The sequence below is a fragment of the Nicotiana tomentosiformis genome, chromosome 12 (genome assembly GCF_000390325.3).
Source record: "Nicotiana tomentosiformis chromosome 12, ASM39032v3, whole genome shotgun sequence".
Lineage (NCBI taxonomy): Eukaryota > Viridiplantae > Streptophyta > Magnoliopsida > Solanales > Solanaceae > Nicotiana > Nicotiana tomentosiformis.
This window is the reverse complement of record NC_090823.1, coordinates 84,042,396-84,065,474: the sequence shown is the minus strand read 5'-3', so window position 1 is coordinate 84,065,474 and position 23,079 is coordinate 84,042,396. Positions and strand designations below refer to the sequence as shown.

The following is a 23,079-nucleotide window of genomic DNA, read 5'->3' as shown; positions in this document are numbered from 1 at the left end:
TTGCTATTTCATCTACATTCTAAGGCTAAGTATTGTGTATTTCTTCAATTATTAAATTATTTCAGGATCAAATTAGTTCACTTATCTAGAAACCACGTATAAGTTCAACTGTACCGTTTTACGGATAAACAACTATATCGTCACAGATTTAAAATATTTCGTGAAACTAATAAAATTGTACCTAATATATTATTTATGTAGTATAAATGATATTATTCTCTCTTCTATTTATGTAGCATTCAAATTTCAAGAGTAAAACGAGTTTTTATATATATTTTTTAAATAATTAATTATTATAAGTTATAGAATGTATTATTTATATATTTTTTAAATATATAAATTTTATTTCAAAAAAAATACGTTTAAATTTAAAATTAAAATTTAAAAAGTTTGATTCTCGAAATTAAAATCATCTAACATTAAATGGCACAAAAGAGTAATATTTACTATCTAAACATATTCATATAGTATTAGTTTTCAGCCACTAAACAGTTGATACAAATCCAACAAAACATGCTTATCTAGACAACTACTGCAAACGTGTCAAAACCTCAGCAATCCTACATCTCACGAGTCTCCACGCGTAGAGTTACATTATGTTCGTGGCATCACTTGGCTCTCCATCCAACTCCTATATAAACCCTTACAAATTCGACTTCTTCTCTCATCTTGTAACAACAACAACAACCAAATTACGCTACTAAGACAATCTTATCTAATTATCAGAGAGAAGAAAGGAAGAAAATGCAGACAGCAAAGGACGGAGCAGCCTCAGCAAAGGCTGGTATGGAGAAGACCAAAGCCACTGTTCAAGAAAAGGTTCCCTATACTTTCTTTATTTTGATTCTGCCATTATTCAGGTTCATTTATTAGTTATAGTAAAAGAATTCCAGTATTTTTGACACAACATAATATAATATATATACATATATAAAAAACAATTATTGAAATATTCACTATTCATTTCAATTTATGCTTCTAGTTTTTTCTGGTCTATTAAGAAAAATATGGCTGCACTTTCTTTTTCAGGGAATTTTTAAATTTCAATATTCCTGTTTTAGACATGACATGATATTTCTTGGATCATGTGTTTAAAATGTATTTTTCCTTTTTTGGTATGTTATATATACACACGACATCACACTTTTTGTGTCTTTATGTATGTTAATATTGAACTTGGGGCCTAGCTATAGTTTGTGACTATTCAAATTAAAACACATAATATGAAGTAGCTATACGGAGTATTAAGTTTTCAACTTAAAGAACGCTTTAAAAGTAGAATTATTGAATTTAAGTTTTTTTTTGGTTTTTCACCTGGTGTTCGGTACCCCATAATGTGGCCTGATTAAATCCGGGATTAATGTGGCCTGATCAAACCCGATCCCGATCTTTCTGGTTAAGGATGAAGAAGTACTTATTACTCCACGAGTGAACTTATGTTTTGAATCATATCTAATGTAGAAACTTTTTGTTTCTTAAAAATGAGCAGGCGGAGAGGATGACAACTAGGGATCCACTGAAGAAAGAAATGGCGACGGACAAGAAAGAGGACAAGAAAGCAGCAGCAGAGCTGGAAAAGAGAGAGGCCAAAGAACACACTGCAGCTGCAGGACATGGAGTTCAACATCCCCATGTTGGTGGAGGAACTGGAACTGGCTCTACCTTTTAGAAAAATGAAGCTCTGGGTTTTCCCCCAACTTTCATTAATGTATTTGGCTTTTTTTGTTTTGTGTATTGTCAGAGGAGTTACGATCCCACTTGTATGTGGATGTTGGTGTTGGCTTTTATGATCGATGACACCAAATTATATAAATAAAGTAAACCTTCCTGTGTCATCGTCTATATTTTGTCTCTTAATTCCTTCCTTCTGACTTTTGCCCTCTCCTCCTACAAATCTACGAGATGGGGTTAACCGTAAGAATTTACGTGCATCTGTGTAACACAGACACACGTGTGTGTGTATATGTGTCTGTATATACATATATTAGGTGTGCACAATGGGTGGCGGATAAATTATTTTTACTCGAAGCAAACTCGCCCAGTAATCTATATAGTTGAATTCCCAACTGAGCATTTAAATTGGTTCTGAACACCGGACTAGATCTTATTAAACAAGTTAGACGTGGCCCTTTTGGTTGAAAACAAATCACCGATTGGAACTTTAATGAGTTTCATTTGAACTCCTATTTAATATTAGGGTGAGTTATTGAGACGTCAATACCCTACTCAAGCTTTTAGTATAATTGACGAAACATTTTTAGAAAGGCATACATTATTATGCAAAATTATCATATATGGAATGGGTAGTATGAATTGAATATGGAATAAATTGAGAATAGATGATGTGAAAAAAATATTCGATACATAACTATTCGACACGTTAGTACACAAATTCATTTTATCTAAAATATCTTATCCAACCACAGAAAAAAGCCTATTTTGCTAACATTATGATGTAACCGACACTTGTCTTAACAGATGTTAAAAGCAGAATGAAGATCGATGATGCAAGATGCAGCATTAAGACATGTGTCATACAGTTAACCTTAGACCAGCGTATTTAAACTGCCCTACATAACGTCCTTTCCATAAATTGAACACAAATAACTGTCTTCGAACATTTGCAGAATTTTTATTTTTAAGAATTGCAAAGAAGGAAATTTAAGAGTAAAAGAGAGTGAAAATGCAGTCCGTGAAGGAAAAAGCTTCTAACGTGGCCGCTTCGGCAAAATCTGGCGTGGAAAAGACCAAAGCTGTTGTCCAAGAGAAGGTTTTTTATTCTTCTTTCCCCTTTCATTTCCATTAATGTCACAAAGCATAAAATTGTAATTTTTCTTGTAAAACATTCATATTCTTAGGTTTGCAGTGATACTTTGGTATAGCATTCAATAAAGTGAGTGAAAAATTAGGGAAGACTGGTGTTTAGATCTTAGTAAAAATAAAAATGTTAGATAATCTACCTAAATGTTGAATAATAAAGTTACCTGGTACCTTAGTGGGGAACGGATTGTAGGTAAACTCAAGAATTGTCGATGGCGCCAAAACATATCATGTTATGATTTTTGAGCAAGGTGCTAATCTGAATTCAGTATTTTTATGTTCTATCTGAATTCCGCGGAACATAACTATATATGTGAAAATCTAACAAAATTTCAATGTCAATGTTAGATTTGAACTTATAGAACAAGTGTCATACTAAGAACCTTAAAGATCAAACATATCAAAGTTAAATTCAACTCGCCTCGATGTAGTGTTCGTTCATCTTTGTGTAGAGTGTTACCATTTTACCGTAAGTTTTCCGTATTCAACAGGTAGAGAGAATGACAGCCCATGATCCAACACAGAAGGAGATGGCAACAGGAAAGAAGGAAGAAAGAATCAACCAAGCAGAGATGAGCAAGCAGGCAACTCACGACCGCAATGCAGCTATTCACCAGGGCGGGGGCACGGGCACAGGCAGGCCACATTATTCCAACTCGACCACCGGAGCCACTGGATACTCAACTGGTGCACACCAGATGTCTGCCTTGCCAGGACACGGCACGGGGGAGCCAATGGGTCAAGTGACAGACGGGGTGGTGCAATCTCACCCCATTGGAACAGCCACTAGAACTCAAAGGGCCTCCGCTGCACATAACACCCATGTAGGTGGTGGGGTAAACCAGGGCTATGGCATTGGTGGTAACTATAGTTAGGATATGATCAGAATAAGTTGAAATGTTTGGCTTTAATCCTTTGTTGTTTCAGGACATTTCGTTTTGGTGCTTCATGTTTGGTGTTTGATAAAGAACTTTTGTTCTATGGGTTTATTCTATCTCAAGAAATACAAATAGGTAAAGTTTATTCAATGTTTTGATTGATCCAATTGGTAATTTTGTTCTTTCTACTTTTTCTTTTTAACTTCTATCAACTTAGAAAATCTTGTAGCGCAGATGACCAACTATTTGACATAATCAATTCATTTAAGAGTACTTTCAAAAGGTACATGTCTAATAAAACATTGTTAGAACAACTAATAGTAAGTATTCTAATCATGTAGTGGTATTATAAACGTTGATAAGCACGGGTAAATTTCAAGTGGTCGTGCTGAGTACTAGTCGGTATCATGTTGAGCACGAGAAAGTTTCTAGTAGTTGTGCTCAGTACGAGTAGGCTCCAAGTGGTCGTGTTGAGCACGAGTAGAATCATGCAAAGTATGGGTAAGTTCTAAGTGCCCGTTCACAGTTCAAATAAGTACTAAGTGGTCCTGCATAGCATGAGCAGATATCAAGTGGTCATGCTGAACACGAGAAGGTTCCAAGTGGCCTTTGAACACGGTTAGGTTCCAAAATCATGTTGGGCACGGTAATATTTCAAGTGGCGTTCTGAGCACGGTAAGATTAAAAATAAATGTAGTAAACACGATAACGTTCGAAGTGGGTTACCGGAACAAACAAATCCGCACGACAAGAATACATGAATGAGAAATTTCCTAAGAGTTCAGCAGCCTCTCGAAAATATGTATAGACGTTTCCGTACCGATCCGCAAGACTCTACTAAACATGTTAATGACTCCTGAGACCTATGTAACCTAGGCTCTGATACCAATTTGTCATGACCCAAAATCCTAACATGTCATGATGGCGCCTATCGTGCTACTAGGCAAGCCGACATTTAAAAATATTTTCAAGACTTTTAACAGAAAGCGAATTAAAGTAGTTTAAACAAATAACAGATTTCATAAACGGGATAGAAGCCCAAAATACAGCACAGAAATTCCCAACATCGGGGTGTCACTGAGTACATGAGCATCTATACATCACAAGTCCGGAAAATACTGTCTATGATAATCTGAAACTAAATACAATAAGTGGAAAGATAGAGAAGGAGAAACAAGGTGTGCGAAATTCCAAGCAGCTACCTCAATAGTCTCCGAGAATCCGAACTCCACAACTCAGTAACCGCCGTGACCGGAAGAACCTGGGTATGCACACAAGGTGCAGGGTGTAGCGTGAGTACAATCAACTCAGTAAGTAACAAGACTAAATAAAGAACTGAAAGTAATGACAAACTTCTTAGTTAAAGTTCAATTACAGTGATTTTAACATAGGAAAGTAGGCATGCTCTCAAGTTTGATAAATTAGGTCAAATAGTTATTCCATGACAAGTTTAAGTAAAACAGTGTGTAATATCTATCAGAAATTTCAAGACAGTGATACATGGCAGCTAAGTGCAACAATAATGAAATCAAATGCATCCTCTCAGGACCACAGTTACTCAGCCCTCCCATTCACTCGGCACTCGGCACTCACACTCAATAGGTGCCCGCACTCACTGTGGGTGTGTGCAGACTCTCGAGGGGCTCCTTCAGCCCAAGCGCTATAATCTGCATGGACAACTCACGTGCTATAGTTTAATATCTGGATCCGCACTGACAACTCACGTGCCGCACGGACAACTCACGTGCTATAGTATAATATCTGGATCCGCACGGACAACTCACGCGCTATAATATAATAACTCACAATCAGGCCCTTGGCCTCACTCAATCATCAATCTCTCCAGTCTCTCGGGCTTTTAGTAATCATGAAAATCAGCCCCAACAGAAATTATATAATATATCAACAAGGAACATTAAAGACTAAGATATAATAAATAAGTAAAACTGTCACCGAGTACAAAACAACAATTTAGCAAATAATTCAACATGTACACGACCTCTATGGGTCCTTACAGTTCCAACACATAATCTAAATATGATTTCTAACATGATTTGTGGTACAATTTCTCTACCACATGGAGAATGTACAGATAACAACAGATTAAACAACTACACGGTTCCACGGAATTTGACCAAGTCACAATTTCCACGGTGCACGCCCGTCACCTAGCATGTACGTCACCTCAAAACCAAATGTATGACACGTAATACGGGGTTTCGTACCCTCAGAATCAAATTTAGAACTGTTACTTACCTCAATTCGAGCAAATCTCCACTCCAACTCGCGAAACGGCATCTGAATGCCTCGAATCTAGCCATAACAATGCGATAAAATCAATACCTGCAAAAACTAATCAACTCCATAAGAAAATGCTAAGCTATTAATCAAAATAAAAAATTGGCTCAAAAGTCGGCCCCCACGCCCTCGTCTCGAAATTCGATAAAAGTCACAAAACCAAAAAGCCCACTCAACCACAAGTCTAATACTAAATTTATCAAAATCCGACACCAAATCGTCACCCAAATCCCCAAATCAAACTCTCTAAATCCCTAGCCTCAAACTCCCAATCAACACCTTAAATACACACCAACTAGGTGGGAATATCAACGGGGAAGAAATATTATTGATCAAAAATGAGCACAAGGGACTTACCTCAAGAATCCCCTCGAAAACCCTCTCAAAAATTGCCTAAATCGTGCTTGAAATGAAGCCAAAATCGCGAATACTTGTATTTAACTTTCTGTCCGCCCTTTCCGCTTCTGCGGACACTTAAGCGCATCTGCGGTATTGCAGAAGAGACCAAAATTCCGCTTCTGCGTTGAACCACTGAAGCTGGGCCTCCGCTTCTGCGGTCCTCGCCTCGCATCTGCGCAACCGCAGGTGCAGAACTCCCCATCGCACCTGCGAGCCCTCTGCTTCTGCGCTCTTAACGCCGCATCTGCGACCACGCAGGTGCGGAAATAACCTCGCACCTGCGACCTCTTCTCACTTCCTCCCTGGCCGCTTATGCGGCTCCCTTATCGCTTCTGCGAGAACGCACCTGCGATCCCCACTCTACAGGTGCGATTACACTAGAAGCTAGTAAGCTTCAGCATTCCCTTAAACTTCAATTCGATCTGATAACCATCCGAAACCAACCCGAGGCCCCTCGGGACCTCAACTAATCATACCATAAAGTCCCAAAATATCATACGAACTTAGTCAAGCCCTCAAATCACATCAAACAACATCGAAAACACGAATCGCACATAAATTCAAGCCTAATGAACCTTGAACTTTCAATTTCTACAAACGATGTCGAAACCTATCAAACCACGTCCGATTGACCCCAAATTTTGCACACAAGTCACAAATGACACCACGAACCTACTCTAACTTACGGAATCGAAATCCGTCCCAATATCAAAAGTCCACTCCCGGTCAAACTTTCTAAAAATTTTGACTTTCGCAATTTCAAGCCTAATTCCACTACGGACCTCCAAATCACAATCCGGTCATGCTCCTAAGTGAAAAATTACCTAACATAGCGAACGAAACCATCAAAACTCCATTCCGTAGTCGTTTACTCAATGATCAATATCCGATCAATCATTTCAACTTAAGCTTTAAACCTTGAGCCTAAGTGTCTCATTTCATCCTGAAATCTCACCGGACCCGAACCGACTACTCCTACAAGTCACATAACAGCTATAAAGTACAAAATGAGCAGTAAATGGGAGAATGGGGCTACAACTCTCAAAACGACCGGCCGGGTCGTTACATCCTCCCCCTCTTAAACAAATGTTCGTCCTCGAACGGGTCTAGAAACATACCTGGAGTCTCAAATATGTGTGGATATCTACTGTGCATCTCCCGCTCGGTCTCCCAAGTAGCCTCCTCAACTGGCTGACCTCTCCACTGCACCTTAGCTAAAGCTATGTCCTTTGACCTCAACTTCCGAACATACCAATCGACCGACTCCACATCATAAGTCAGATCGCCATCCAACTAAACTGTGCTGAAATCTAAAACATGAGACGGATCGCCGACATACTTCCAGAGAATAGAAAAATGAAATACTCACACTCGACAAACTAGATGCCAAGGCAAGCTTGTAAGCCACCTCCTCTATCCTCTGAAGTACCTCAAATGACCCAATATGTCGAGGGATCAACTTTCCCTTCTTCCCGAACCTCATAACACCCTTCATGGGTGAAACCTTTAGCAGTACCTTCTCCCCAACCATGTAAGCAGCATCACGGACCTTCCTGTCGGCATAACTCTTCTGTCTAGACTGTGCCGTGCTAAGCCGCTCCTGAATCGTCTTAACCTTGTCCAAAGCATCCTAGACCAAGTCAGTACCCAACAGCCTAGCCTCACCAGGCTCAAACCAACCCACCGGAGATCTACATCGTCTCCCACACAAATCCTCATACAGATATATCTGAATACTCAACTGGTAGCTGTTGTTATAGGCAAACTCCGCGAGTGGCAGACACTGATCCCAAGAACCCCCAAAATTAATGACACAAGCGTGTAGCATATCTTCCAATATCTGAATAGTGCGCTCGGACTGTTCGTCCGTCTGAGGGTGAAACGTTGTGCTTAACTCAACCTGGGTACCCAACTCTCGCTGCACGGATCTCCAAAACTGTGATGTGAATTGCGTGCCCCGATCTGAAATGATGGCCACTGGCACACCATGGAGGCGAACAATCTCTCGTATTTAAATCTTAGCCAACCGCTCCGAAGAATAAGTAGTCCTAACTAGTATGAAGTGCACGAACTTGGTCAGCTGATCCACAATCACCCAAATAGCATCAAACTTCCTCGAAGTCTGTGGGAGACCAACTACAAAATCCATGGTGATCCGCTCCCATTTCCACTTTGGAATCTCTAAGCTTTGAAGAAATCCGCCCGGTCTTTGATGCTCATACTTCACCTGCTGACAGTTGACGCACTGAGCTACAAACACCATTATATCCTTCTACATTCTTCTCCACCAATAATGTTGTCTCAAGTCCTGATACATCTTTGCGGCAGCCGGATGAATGGAATACCGTAAACTGTGGGCCTTCCCAAGAATCAACCCACGTAGTCCATCTACATAACACACACAAATCCGACCATGCATCCTCAATACTCCATCATCCTTAATAGTAACATCTCTAGCATCAGTGTGCTGAACCGTGTCCTTAAGGACAAGAAAATTAATGAGGGTCATCATACTGGCGCTCTCTAATGCGATCATATAAAGAAGACCGAGAAACCACACAAGCTTGAACCCGACTGGGCTCCGAGATATCTAATCTCACGAACTGGTTGGCTAAGGCCTGAACATCAACTGCAAGAGGTCTCTCACCAACAGGAATGAATACAAGGCTACCCGTACTCACTGCCTTTCTACTCAAGGCATCGACTACCACATTAGCCTTCCTAGGATGATAGAGAATAGTGATATCATAGTCCTTTAGCATCTCCAACCATCTTCACTGGCTCAAATTTAGATCCTTTTGTTTGAACAAATGTTGGAGACTCTAATGATCTGTAAACACCTCACAATACACACCGTAGAGATAATGCCTCCAAATCTTCAATGCGTGAACAATGGAAGCTAACTCCAAATCACGGATAGGGTATTTCTTCTCATGAGGATTCAACTGATGCGAAGCATAAGAAATCACACTACCTCCCTGCATCAAGACACACCCAATACCGATCCGAGAAGCATCACAATATACTGTATAAGAACCAGAAGCTAAAGGTAGAACTAGAACTGGACCTGTGGTCAAAGCAGTCTTGAGCTTCTAGAAGCTCTCCTCATACTCATCTGACCATCTGAAAATAACACCCTTCTGGATCAATTTGGTCAAGGGCGATGCAATAGACGAGAAACCCTCCACGAAGCTATGATAATAACCTGCCAAGCCGAGAAAGCTCTGAATCTCCGTAGCTGAGGACAGTCTAGGCCAACTCTGACCCGCCTCTATCTTCCTCGGATCCACCTGAATCCCCTCACTGGACACTACGTGCCCCAAGAATGCCATTGAGTTAAGTCAAAACTCACATTTAGAGAACTTAGCATAAAACTTCTCCTCCATTTACCGCTGCAACACAATCCTCAAATGTTGGGCATGCTCCTCCTGGCTACGAGAGTACACCAAGATATCATCAATGAACACTATGACAAATGAGTCAAGATGAGGCTGAAATACACTGTTCATCAGGTGCAAGATTGTTGCTGGGGTATTGGTCAGCCCAAAAGACATCACAAGGAACTTATAATGACCATAACGGGTCCGGAATGTTGTCTTTAGAATATCCGAGTCCCAAATCTTCAGCTGGTGATACCCAGACCTCAAGTCAATCTTAGTGAACAGCCTCGCTCCCTAAAGCTGGTTGAATAGATCATCAATGCGCGGCAAAGGATACTTGTTCTTGATTGTAACTTTGTTCAACTGCCTGTAATCAATGCACATTTGTATAGAACTATCATTTTTCTTCACAAATAGAACCGGTGCACCCCAAGGTGATACACTAGGCCTAATAAACCCTTTATCAAGGAGTTCCTGAAGCTTCTCCTTCAATTCTTTCAACTCAGCCGGTGCCATACGATAAGGTGGAATAGAAATGGGATGAGTGCCCAGCACCAAGTCAATACCAAAACTAGTATCCCTATCGAGAGGCATGCCCGGCAGGTCTGCAGGAAACACATTCAAAAAATCTCGCACCACTGGAACAGAATCAATAGTAGGAGAATCAGCACCAATATCCCTCCCAAAGGCCAAATAAGATAAACAACCCTTCCCAACCATCCGCTGGGCCTTCAAATATGAAATCACTATATTGGGAACATAGTCTAGAGAACCCCTCCACTCGATCCTCAGAAACCCCAGCATCGCCAACGTCACGGTCTTAGAGTGACAATCCAGAACAATATGACATGGAGACAGCCAATCCATACCCAAGATCAAATCGAAGTCCACCATACTAAGCAATAAGAGATAAGCTCTAGTCTCCAATCCCCCAATCGTCACTGCACACGACCGATATACATGGTCTACAACAATAGTGTGGCCCACTAGCTTAGATATACAAACAAATGAAACTAAGGAATCACGGGGTATATCCAGATAATGAGCAAAATACGAAGATACATAAGAATAAGTGGAACCAGGGTCAAATAATGCAGAGGCATCCTTGTGGCATACTGAGACAATACCTGTGATTACTGTATCAGAGGCAACTGCATCTAGGCTGGTAGGGATATCATAGAATTGGGATTGACCGTTACCTGATCAGCCTTCCCCTCTAGGGCGACCCCTAGTAAACTGAGCCCCACCCCGAGCTCGCTGAGTGAGTAGTGTAACTGCTGGTGCTGGTGCCATCGGCCGAGAACTCTGTTGTGGATCCCCATTCAACAACCTTGGGCAATCTCTCTTGATATGACCAAAGTCTTCGCACTCAAAACAACCCCCCTCTAACTGAACTATTGCTTCTGATAACCCGAGGAACTACCTATAGAAACTTGAGCGGACAAGGCATGGTGAGAACTCTTTGCTGGTAGTGCACTGAATGAAGACTGGCCTAAATGAGCACTGTAAGAACCGTGGCTAGCTGATGCACCATGATGGGCTGGACGAGTCATCTGATCGGGCCTATAAAGATGATCCCTGATATGGTAGGACTGCCCCTGGAAGGTACACCACCGAAACCGCCCGAGCCTCGAGGCCTCTTGGCCGCCATCAATTAACCTCATCATCCTCTCCCTATCAGTGGGAACCAACAAAACTGCATGGCTAGCTAACTCAGAAAATCTCATCTCGTACTGGGTCACAGACATGCCATCTTGCTGAAGCTGCTCAAACTATCTGCGCAGCTTTTCTCTACGAGACTGCGGCACGAACTTCTCCAAGAAGAGAACGGAGAACTCCTGTCATATAAGTGGTGATGCACCGACCGGCTTGCACCTCTAATAAGCCTCCCACCATCAGAAAGCAGCCCCATAAAACTGAAAAGTAGTGAACGAGACCCCATTGGTCTCCAGAATACCTTTTGTATGAAGCATCCGCTGGCACTTGTCTAAGATGCCTTGGGCATCCTTCGACTCAGCACCGCTAAATGATGGTGGGTGAAGCCTCCCAAATCTCTCAAATCTCCTCTACTCATTATCAACCATAACTGGGACCACTAGGGCCAGAGCAGCTGCAACTGACTGGCCTGGTAGTACCTCTGGTGTTTGAAGTCCCTGCATCGCCTGCTCTAGAGTATGGGCAGTGGGGTATGAGTACCTCCCCCAGCCTAAGAAGTTGCTGGTGCAGCCTGAGCCGAAACCACCTGAGCAAGACCAGTGCAAACTGTCAATATTTGGGCCAACACCTCCTGAAGACCTGGAATCACAATGGGCACAGTTGGTGCCTGAGTTGGCCCCACTAGCTCAACTACATCTGGAACCTGCTCCTGAGCTGGAGCAACTGGTCGATCTGCAGGTGTTGCTCTAGCTGCTAAACGAGTTTCACCTCTGCCCCTACCGCGACCTCGGCCTCTCGTGGCCCTAGCAGGTGGTACTGGTGGCTGTCCATCATGTCCGATAACACGTGTCCTCACTATCTATGAGAGAATATAATACAGAAGTTTAGTTATCGGAATAAACAAATCTGCACGACAAGAATACAAGAATGTGAAATTTCCTAAGGGTTCGGCAGCCTCTCGAACATAAGTGCAGACGTCTCTGTACCGATCCGCAAGACTCTACTAAACTTTCTCATGACTCATGAGACCTATGTAACCTAGGCTCTGATACCAACTTGTCATGACCCAAAAACCTAACATGTCGTGATGGCGCCTATCGTGGTACTAGGCAAGCCGACATTTAAAAATATTTCCAAGACATTTAACAGAAAGCGAATTAAAGCAGTTTAAACAAATAAGAGTTTTCATAAACGGGATAGAAACCCAAAATACAACGCAGAAATTCCCAACATCGGGGTGTCACTGAGTACATGAGAATCTATACATCACAAGTCCGGAAAATACTGTCTATGATAATCTGAAACCAAAATACAATAAATGGAAAGATAAGAAAGGAGAAAAAAAGTCTCTGAAACTCCAAGCAACTACCTTGATAGTCTCCAAAAATCCGAACTCCACAACTCAGCAACCGCCGTGATCGGAAGAACCTGGGTATGCACACAAGGTGCATGGTGTAGCATGAGTACAACCAACTTAGTAAGTAACAAGACTAAATAAAGAACTTAAAGTAGTGACGAGCTTCACAGTTAAAGTTTAATTACAGAGATTTCAACATAGGAAAGTAGGCATGCTCTCAAGTTCGATAACCATCTGAAATCCACCCGAGGCCCCCCGGGACCTAAACCAAACATACCATCAAGTTCCAAAATATTATACGAACTTAGTCGAGCCCTCAAATCATATCGAACAACGTCAAAAACATGAATCACACATAGATTCTAGCCTAATGAACCTTGAACTTCTAATTTCTACAAACATTACGATTGACCCCAAATTTTGCACACAAGTCACAAATAATACCCCGGACTTACTCCAATTTTCGGAATCGGAATCTGGCCCCGATATCAAAAAGTCCACTCCCAGTCAAGCTTTCCTAAAATTTTGACTTTTGCCATTTCAAGTCTAATTCCACTATGAACCTCCAAATCACAATCCGGTCATGCTCTTAAGTCCAAAATTACCTAACTGATCTAACGGAACCATCAAAACTTCATTCCGGAGTCGTTTACATAAAGATCAACATCCGGTCAATCATTTAAACTTAAGCTTTCAACCTTGAGACTAAGTATCACATTTCATCTTGAAATCTCACCGGACCCGAACCGACTACTCTGGCAAGTCACATAATAGCTAAAAAGTACAAAATAAGCAGTAAATTGGGGAACGGGGTTACAACTCTCAAACGATCGGTTGGATCGTTATACCGTTGAACACGGTTAGGTTCCAAAACCATGTTGAGCACGGTAATATTCTAAGTGGCGTTCTAAGCACGGTAAGATTAAAAATGGATGTAGTAAGCACGATAAAGTTCGAATTGGGTTCAAAGTAGCCGTGATGAGCATGAGTAGGTTCAACTGGTCGTGCGGAGCACATATAGGTAACAATTTAGGTTCATTTAACGTCGGTTTGGATTATCTCTTCATATGTTAATGAACTTAAGGGGTTGTTTAGCTTAAGTTAATGGCAGTTTAGGTGAATTCAATGATAATTTGCGAATTTAGAAGCAGTTTTTACTACATTTCAAATATTAAAGAATATAATAGTAATTTTGGTGTATTAAGAACAATTTGGTCTGCTAAAAATCAGTTGTTTACCGATGCAGGAGTACCGACAGACTTTATCTAGATTACTATTCCGAGTGGATTTTCTTTAGCGTCTCTCGGTACATTTGAACATTTTAATTTCTAATATTTTTAAAAGCTTTTCGACAGATAGCTCTCGATAAATAACGATACTTTGAAAGATCAAAATTTAATTGGTTATAATGTTGAACTCTGTCAGTAACTTACCGAGGGTCTCTCTCGCTACTTAAGGTATAATCATTTTTGAATTATAATTGTACAGTATCGATGGTCTCTCTCGTATATCTAAAAAATAAATGAAAAAGAACATAAAATGTACAGATGAACTCAACGCTACTGCATTTATAATTATTTTGGATTTTGATTTTACAATACTGATGGTCTTCGTTGGTGTATTAACAAAAAACAAATAAAAAATACATTGTGTCAACTGGAATCTCTAGCTAATACATAGTACATAATTATTTTTGTAATTTTTTTACTTCACTGATAGGCTTCTGCCGGCAATATAAATATATAATTTTTATACTTAATTATCTTGCCTTTTTTAATAAATAGCAGCGAGTGAGACCGTCGATAAGTGCTTACATAGGTGTGTTAGTGATTAGTTAGCCTATTCATTAATAATTACACTAAGTAGCATTGTATTCATGGTAATTACACTAATTAGAAGTATGTTAGTGCTAATTAACTTATTAATTGATAATTGTACTAAGTAGAAGTTAATTAATGGTATCATTAAGTGATGTTAGTGATTGATTATCCTATACATTGATCATCACACACTAAGTAGATGTGAACTAATGGTATTCATAAGAAATATTAGTGATTTTTTATCTAAATAGTTTTATAATTATAGTAAATAGAAGTGTTTTAGTGGTATTCTTAAGTAATGTTAATGATTGATTAGCCTATATATTCATAATTACACTAAGTAGATATCACAATCCAAAATTTCAACCAAGGAGTCATGATGGTGCCTAACACCGATTGCTAGGTATGCTAACACTTAGCAATAATAAGTAAATCAAACTTAACGGTGAACAACAGTATTATAAAGATAAAGAGAAAAGACTCATAAATATATAATAAGGCCATAACCCAACGCTATCTAAACCTCTTTCCAAGATTAGGTGTCACAAGTACATGAGCTAGTAAGAGTACTAAATACAAAGTCTATAAGAAAATATAATATTGTATCGTATAATGAACAGTAATAAAATGATAGGTAGGTATAACGTCCCGGCCGGTCATTTTGAGTATTATAACCTAGTTCCCCCATTTGCTGCTCAATTTATGCTTTACAGTTGTTTTATGACTAACCGGATTAGTTGGTTCGGGTCCAGAAGAAATTCAGAGTGAAATGAGACACTTAGTCTCATAATTAAAATTTTAAGTAAGAAAAGGTTGACCGGATGTGGACTTATGTGTAAATGACCTCGAATTTGAATTTTGATGATTTCAATAGCTCTGTATGGTGATTTTGGACTTAGGAGCGTGTCCGGAAAATTATTTGGAGGTTCGTAGAGGAATTAGGCTTGAAATGCCGAAAGTTAAAATTTTGGGAAGTTTGACCGGGGAGTTGACTTTTTGATATCGGGGTCAAAATCCAATTCTGAAAATATTAATAGGTCAGTTATGTCATTTATGACTTGTGTGCAAAATTTGAGGTCAATCGGACGTGACTTAATAGGTCGGCGTTGTTTGCAGAAATTGAAAGTTTCAAAGTTCATTAGGCTTGAATTGGGGTATGATTCATAGTTTTAGTGTTGTTTGAGGTGATTTGAGGGTTTGGCTAGGTTCGTATGATGTTAGGACTTGCTGGTATAATTAGTTAAGGTACCGAGGGGCTTGGGTGAGTTTCGGATGGTTAACGGATCAAAATTTGGACTTCAACAGCTGCTGGAATTTTCTGATATCTATATCTGATTTCCTTATACGTGATCGCGTGAATGCGTCTGCGATCGCATAGGCTTAGTTAGTCAGTAGAGGTTTTGTGCTTCGCGATCGCGTGGGGATATCCGCGATCGCATAAGGTTAATTGAGGGCTACTAAGTTTTGTTCTTCGCGATCGCGTGAAGCGGGATGCGATAGTGTAGCATTGAGATTTTGTGACTCGCTAACGCGTGAAGAAAGTCACGTTCGCGTAGAATAAGTGGAGCGAATTGAAGTCACGCATTTTGTGCTTCGCGATCGTGTAGGTCTGTGATGTTATGTAACGCAATCGCGTAGGGTTAAATCTGGGCTGTGGAAAACTGTACTTCGCGATCGTGTGGGAATGTCCGTGATCACGTATAGCAAATGATTGGGTAGAGAGTTTAAGTTCTGAAAATGGGACTTCGTCCCATTTTCTTATTTTTGACGAATTGGAGCTCGGGAAGAGGAGATTTTTGGGAGATTTTCAGAGGAAACAATGGGATAAGTGTTCTTAACTCAATATTGGTTAAATTACCCGAATCCATGGTCGTTTTTAACATTTAATTGGTGAATTAAGTTGTAAAATTGTGCAAAGCCTCTTGGTTTAGTATGGAGATTTGAGGGTCGAGTTGATGTCGAATTTGAGTAAAATTTGTATGGTTGGACTCGTGATTGAATGGGCGTTCATATTTCGTAACCTTCGCCGAATTCCGAGACGTAGGCCCCACGGGTGATTTTGAGCTAATTTTCGGATTTTTATGGAAAATTAGTATTTTCTTATGGAATTAATTCCAATAAATTTTATTGACTGAATCAAAATATTTGTGGCTAGATTCGAGGCGTTTGGAGGCCAATTCACGAGGAAAACATATTACAGAATAAAGAATTTTACGGTTTGAGGTAAGTAACAGTTATAAATGTGGTCCTGAGGGTATGAAACCCTTGTTTTTGTATCATGTGACTATTTTGGAGGTGACGGGCGTGTGGGAGTGCACCGAGGGGATTGTGATTTGGTTCATCCCGTGAAACTGTAAAGTTGAATAATTTATTGTCAGCTATATGCTCTCTATGTGTTGAAGAAATTTGACTGTAAATCATGTTAGAAATCATGCTTAGGCTATGTGATAGCACTGTTGGGACCCATCGAGGTCGCGTACTTGTTGAATTATTTGCTAATTGATGTATTGTACTCAGTCATGATTTTACTTGTGTATCATACTTCAGTCTTTCTTGATATTTGTTGATACACTATGTTATCTTTGTTTGGGCTGATCTTTATGATTTCCGAGAGCCCGAGAGACTAGAGAGGTTGAGCACTGAGTAAGGCCGAGGGCCTGTCAGTGAGGTAAGGATACTATGGCACGTGAGTTGTCCGTGCAGAATATTATAGCACGTGAGTTAACCGTGCGGATTATGGCGCTTGGGTTGTAGGAGCCCCTCCGGAGTATGTACACCCCAATGAGCGCGGATACCCATTGAGTGTGAGTGCTGAGAGCTGAGAGCTGAGAGCGAAGTAGTTGAGTTGTTGTGACGAGTGGAGTGACTATTGCCCTGAGAGGCTGTACTTGTTTTTCATTTGTTGTTGCACTTAGTTGCTATTTGTCATTGTTGTAAAATTCTCTGAATGCTTTTATATCCGGATTACATGAACTTGAACTGTATAAATTGATTTGACTTAAACTGCTGGATTTGAAAGCATGTCTATTCTCTGTTGGAACTACTGAAAATGAACTATAATTGTGTAGCTCGTCACTATCTTCAATTACTTATTTATTATTATTACATGATGAGTTGGTTGTACTCATACTACACCCTATACCTCGTGTGCAGATCCAGGTGCTTCTGGACATAGCGGGTGTTGATTTTCTCGCACAATTGATTTTCCGAAGATTCAAAGGTAGCTGCTGTGTTTCGCAGACCTTGTCTCTCTTTCCTTACCTCCTTGTTTACTGTATTTGGTCTTAGACTTTTATAGACCGTATTTTCCAGACTTGTATTCATATTAGATGCTTATGTACTCAGTGACATCAGGTTTTGGGGAGTGTTCGTATAAGTATTTGTGGGATTTTGTATTGTATTTAAATATTATATTTTCAAACTTAAGAGAAATTGTGGTTTATTGAGATTATCGGCTTGCCTAGTATCGAGATAGGCGCCATCACGACTGGTTGAGATTTTGGGTCGTGACAAGTTGGTATCAGAGCCTAGGTTACATAGGTCTCACGAGTCATAAGCAGGTTTAGTAGAGTTTTGTGGATCGGTACAGAGACGTCTGTAATTATCTTCGAGAGGTTGTAGAACCCTTAGGAAAAACATCACTTTCTTGTATTCTGTCGTGCAAATTTTTGATTCCGGAAACTAAATTTCTATTATTCTATTATCTCACAAATGGTGAGAACACGTACTACCGGATTGGACGGTCAGCCACCAGTTAAGGCCGCGAGAGGTCGGGGTCGTGGTAGAGGCCGGGGCCGAGGTAAAGGTCGAGGTATAGCTCGTGTAGCAGTTGGAGTAGCACCTCTAGTACCACCAGTTGCTCCAGCTCAGGCGCAGATTTCGGATACAGTTGAGCTAGTGAGACCAGCTCATGCACCAGCTACACCTATTGTGATTCCAGGCCTCCAGGAGGCTCTGACCCATATATTGACAGTTTGTACTGGTCTTGCTCAGTTGGTTTCGGCTCAGGCCACACCTGCCACTTCTCAGGACGGAGGAGGTACTTATAAACCTGTTGCCCGTACTCCAGACCAGGTAGTACAGGGACTTTAGATACCGGGGGCACTACCAGCCCAGCCGGTTGCAGCTGCTCAGGCCCAAGTAGTTCCTGTTATGGCAGATGATGAGCAGAGGAGTCTTGAGAGATTTGAGAGGTTTCGACCTCCACCATTCAGCGGTGCTGAGTTAGAGGATGCTCAGGGTTTAATGGATAAGTGTCAGCGGATTCTTCGGACGACAGGTATTCTGGAGACCAGTGGGATCTCGTTCACTACTTTTCAATTTCCTGGGACTTCCTTCAGATGGTGGGAGGCTTACGAGAGGTGTAGGCCAGTTGGCGCAACACCCCTTACCTGGCAGCAGTTCTCCGGTCTATTCCTGGAGAAGTTCATGCCTCAGTCCCGTAGAGAGGAGTTGCGTAGCCAGTTAGAGCAGCTTCGTCAGGGTGATATGTCTGTGATACAGTATGAGATGATATTTTCAGAGTTGGCCCGTCATGCTATCTGGTTGATTCCCACAGACAGGAAAAGGATCAGGAGGTTCATATATGGCCTTACTTTTCAGCTGCGATTACTCATGACTAGAGAGAGTGTGTCTGATGCTACTTTCGACGAGGTGGTCGATATTGCTCGTCAGATTGAGATGGTTCACAGTCAGGAATGGGTTGAGAGGGAGGCTAAGAGGCCTTGTGGTTCAGGTGATTTTGAGCGGTGTTCCTTCAGGGGGTCAGTTTTACCGTGGTAGGGGTCATTTTTACAAACATGCTCAGACAGTTCGTCCAGCTCATCATGGTGCATCAACTAGCCACGGTTCTTACAGTGCACACTCAGGCTAGTCTTCATTCAGTGCACAACCAGAGCAGAGTTCTCATCATGCCTCGTTCGCTCAGGCTTCTATAGGTAATTCTTCGGGTTATCAGGAGCAACAATTCTCTTAGAGGAGAGGTTATTTCGAGTGCAGAAAATTGGGTCATTTCAAGAGATATTGTCCTAGGCTATTGAGTGGGGCTCTATAGCAAACTTCTCGACCGACGGCACTAGCACCAACAGTTACACCACCCGTCCAGCCAGCTCGAGGTGGGGGTCAAGCAGCTAGGGGTTGCCCTAGAGGGGGAGGCTAGTCAGGTGGCGGCCAGGCCCGATTCTATGCTTTTCCTGCCAGACCAGATGTTGTTGCCTCAAATTCAGTGATCACAGGTATTGTTTCAGTGTGCCACAAGGAGGCTTCTATATTATTTGACCCTGGTTCCACTTGTTCATATGTATGATCGTATTTTGCTCATTATCTGGATATGCCCTGTGAGTCCTTAGTTTCACCTGTTTGTGTATCTACACTGGTGGGCAATATTATTATTGTGGACTGTGTGTATCGGTCATGTATGGTAACTATTGGGGAACTAGAGACTAGAGTTGATCTCTTATTACTCAGTATGGTTGATTTTGATATAATCTTGGGTATGGATTGGTTGTCTCCATGTCATGCCATTCTGGACTGTTACGCAAAAAATGTGACATTGACAATGCCGGGGTTGCCAAAGGTTGAATGGAGAGGTTCTCTAGAGTTTGTTCCTAGCAGGGTAATTTCTTATTTGAAGGCCCAACGTATGGTTGGAAAGGGATGTTTGTCATATTTGTCCCTTTGTGAGAGATGTGGATGCAGATACTCCTATTATTGATTCAGTACCGATCGTGCGAGACTTTTCGGATGTATTTCCTATAGACCTGCCGGATATTCCACCCGACAGGGATATTGATCTCGGTATTGGCTTGGTGCAGGGCACTCAGCCCATTTCTATTCCTCCGTATCGTATGGCACTAACTGAGTTAAAATAATTGAAAGAGCAACTTCAGGAATTCCTTGAAAAGGGGATTATTAGGCCTAGCGTGTCACCTTAGGGTGCACCGGTTTTGTTTGTGAAAACTAAAGATGGTACTATGCGGATGTGCATTGATTATAGGCAGCTGAACAAATTTACAATCAAGAATAAATATCCTTTGTCGCGTATTGATGACTTATTTGACCAGCTTCAGGGAGCGAGAGTGTTCTGCAAAATTGATTTGAGATCTGGGTATCACCAGTTGAAAACTCGGGATTCGAATATTCTACCAACGACATTCAGAACTCGTTATGGCCACTATAAATTTATTATGATGTCTTTTGGGCTAACCAATGCCCCAACAGCATTTATGCATCTGATGAATAGTGTATTCCAGCCATATCTTAATTTATTTATCGTAGTATTTATTGATGATATTCTTGTGTACTCACATAGCCAGGATGAGCTTGCACAACACTTGGGTATTGTATTACAAAGATTGAGAGAGGAGAGACTTTATGCCAAATTCTCTAAGTGTGAATTCTGGCTTAGTTCGGTGACATTCTTAGGACATATAGTGTCCAGTGAAGGAATTAAGGTGGATCCGAAGAAAATAGAGGCAGTCCAGAATTAGCCCAGGCCATCTTCAATTACTAACATTCGGAGTTTTCTCGGCTTGGCCGGTTATTATCGTCGTTTCGTGGAGGGATTCTCATTTATTGCATCACCTATGACTAAATTGACCTAGAAAGGTGCCCCGTTCAGGTGGTCGGATGAGTGTGAAGAGAGCTTTCAGAAGCTCAAAACAGCTTTGACTACAGCTCCAGTATTGGTGTTGCATATAGGTTCAGAGTCTTATACTATGTATTGTGAGGCGTCGCGTATTGGTCTGGGCGTAGTGCTGATGCAAGACGGTAGGGTGATTGCCTATGCGTCCAGACAGTTAAAGGTACATGAGAAGAATTATCTAGTCCACGATCTTGAGTTAGCATCTATTGTTCATGCCTTAAAAATTTGGCGGCATTACTTGTACGGTGTCCAGTGTGAGGTATATACCGATCATCAGAGTTTACAACATTTGTTTAAACAGAAGGATCTTAATTTGCGGCAGCGTAGGTTGTTAGAGTTGCTTAAGGATTATGATATCACCATTCTCTATCATCCCGGAAAGGCCAGTGTAGTGGTCGATGCCTTGAGTTGTAAGGCGAAGAGTTTGGGCAGCTTAGCATACTTACCGGTAGCAGAGAGGCCTTTAGCCTTAGATGTTCAGGCCTTGGCTAACCAGTTTGTTAGATTGGATGTTTTCGAGCTGAATCGAGTTTTGGCTTGTGTGGTTTCTCGGTCTTTTTTATATGATCTCATCAGAGAGCGGCAGTATGATGATCCATATCTGCTTGTCCGTAAGGACACGGTTCAACACGGTGATGCCAAGGAAGTCACTATTGGAGATGACGGTGTATTACGGATGCAGGGCAGGCTTTGTGTGCCTAATGTAGATGATTTGCGTGAGTTGATTCTCTAGGAAGCTCACAGTTCGCGGTACTCCATTCATCCAGGTGCCGCAAAGATGTATCAGGATTTGAGGCAGCACTATTGGTGGAGGCGAATGAAGAAAGATATAGTTGGGTTTTTAGCTCGGTGTTTAAATTGTCAACATGTGAAGTATGAACATCAGATACCGGTAGGATTTCTTCAGAGACTTGAGATTCCGGAATGGAAATGGGAGCGTATTACCATGGATTTCGTAGTTGGGCTCCTACGGACCTTGAGAAAGTTTGATGTTGTTTGGGTGATAGTAGATCGGTTGACCAAATTTGTGCATTTTATTCCAGTTGGTACTAATTATTCTTTGGAGCGGTTGACTGACATTTATATTCGCGAGATTATTTGCCTACACGGTGTACTAGTGTCCATCATTTCAGATCGGGGTACGCAGTTTACATCATAGTTTTGGAGAGCAGTACAGCGAGAATTGTGCACACAGGTTCATTTGAGTACATCATTTCACTCTCAGACAGACGGACAGTCCGAGCGCACTATTCAAATATTAGAGGATATGCTACGCGCTTGTGTCATTGATTTTGGGGATTCTTGGGATACATTTCTTCCACTCGCGGAGTTTGCTTAGAATAATAGCTACCAGTCGAGTATTCATATGGCTCTGTATAAGGCTTTGTATGGGAGACGGTGCCGGTCCCCGGTGGGTTGGTTTGAGCTAGGTGACGTGTAACGACCCGGCCGGTCATTTTGAGAGTTAGAGTCCCAATCCCCTAATAACTGTTTTCCTCATGTTTGTTTCCACTATTGTGATTTGCCGGAGTGATTGGTTATGAAATTCAGAGAGTTTTGGGACACTTAGTCCCTAGTTGTGAGTTTAAGCCTTAGAGTATGGACCGTAGTCGAAATTGCGTGAAGATAGATCCGAAATGGAATTCCATCAACTCAGTTAGCTCCGTTGAGTGATTTTGGGATTAGGAGCTCGTTCGGAAGGTGTTTTGGAGGTCTGTAGTAGATTTAGGCTTCAATTGGTGAAAGTTAGTTTTTCGGCAATTTCGGCTGATAGTGAAAATTTTGATATCGAGCTCGGAATGGAATTTCGAGTGACTGTAGGTTTGTA

At 41.2% G+C, this 23,079-nt stretch overlaps 3 protein-coding genes across 3 annotated transcripts; all 3 read left to right on the top strand.

The window, feature by feature from the left end:
• Window positions 1-596: 596 nt before the first annotated feature.
• Window positions 597-1,842, top strand: LOC104100506 (protein LE25-like). The gene is made up of 2 exons (XM_009607747.4): window positions 597-819; window positions 1,490-1,842. Exons 1-2 carry the CDS (start codon window positions 745-747, stop codon window positions 1,667-1,669), a joined length of 255 nt encoding a protein of 84 aa, XP_009606042.2. The 5' UTR covers window positions 597-744; the 3' UTR covers window positions 1,670-1,842.
• Window positions 1,843-2,588: 746 nt separating this feature from the next.
• On the top strand, window positions 2,589-3,848 carry LOC104100507 (late embryogenesis abundant protein 46-like). Its single transcript, XM_009607748.4, has 2 exons — window positions 2,589-2,770; window positions 3,312-3,848. The coding sequence occupies exons 1-2, from the start codon at window positions 2,684-2,686 to the stop codon at window positions 3,693-3,695; spliced, it is 471 nt and encodes a 156-aa protein (XP_009606043.1). The 5' UTR covers window positions 2,589-2,683; the 3' UTR covers window positions 3,696-3,848.
• A 15,005-nt stretch (window positions 3,849-18,853) lies between these two features.
• On the top strand, window positions 18,854-19,390 carry LOC138902958 (uncharacterized). The gene has a single exon (XM_070190863.1). It carries the CDS (start codon window positions 18,854-18,856, stop codon window positions 19,388-19,390), a length of 537 nt encoding a protein of 178 aa, XP_070046964.1.
• The last annotated feature ends 3,689 nt before the right edge of the window (window positions 19,391-23,079 follow it).

Coding starts and splice junctions, on each gene's coding strand:
- LOC104100506 (XM_009607747.4), top strand. CDS start 745: ATGCAGACAGCAAAGGACGGAGCAGCCTCAGCAAAGGCTGGTATGGAG. Junction 820..1,489: donor AAGCCACTGTTCAAGAAAAG/GTTCCCTATACT, acceptor AAAAATGAGCAG/GCGGAGAGGATGACAACTAG.
- LOC104100507 (XM_009607748.4), top strand. CDS start 2,684: ATGCAGTCCGTGAAGGAAAAAGCTTCTAACGTGGCCGCTTCGGCAAAA. Junction 2,771..3,311: donor AAGCTGTTGTCCAAGAGAAG/GTTTTTTATTCT, acceptor CGTATTCAACAG/GTAGAGAGAATGACAGCCCA.
- LOC138902958 (XM_070190863.1), top strand. CDS start 18,854: ATGGATAAGTGTCAGCGGATTCTTCGGACGACAGGTATTCTGGAGACC.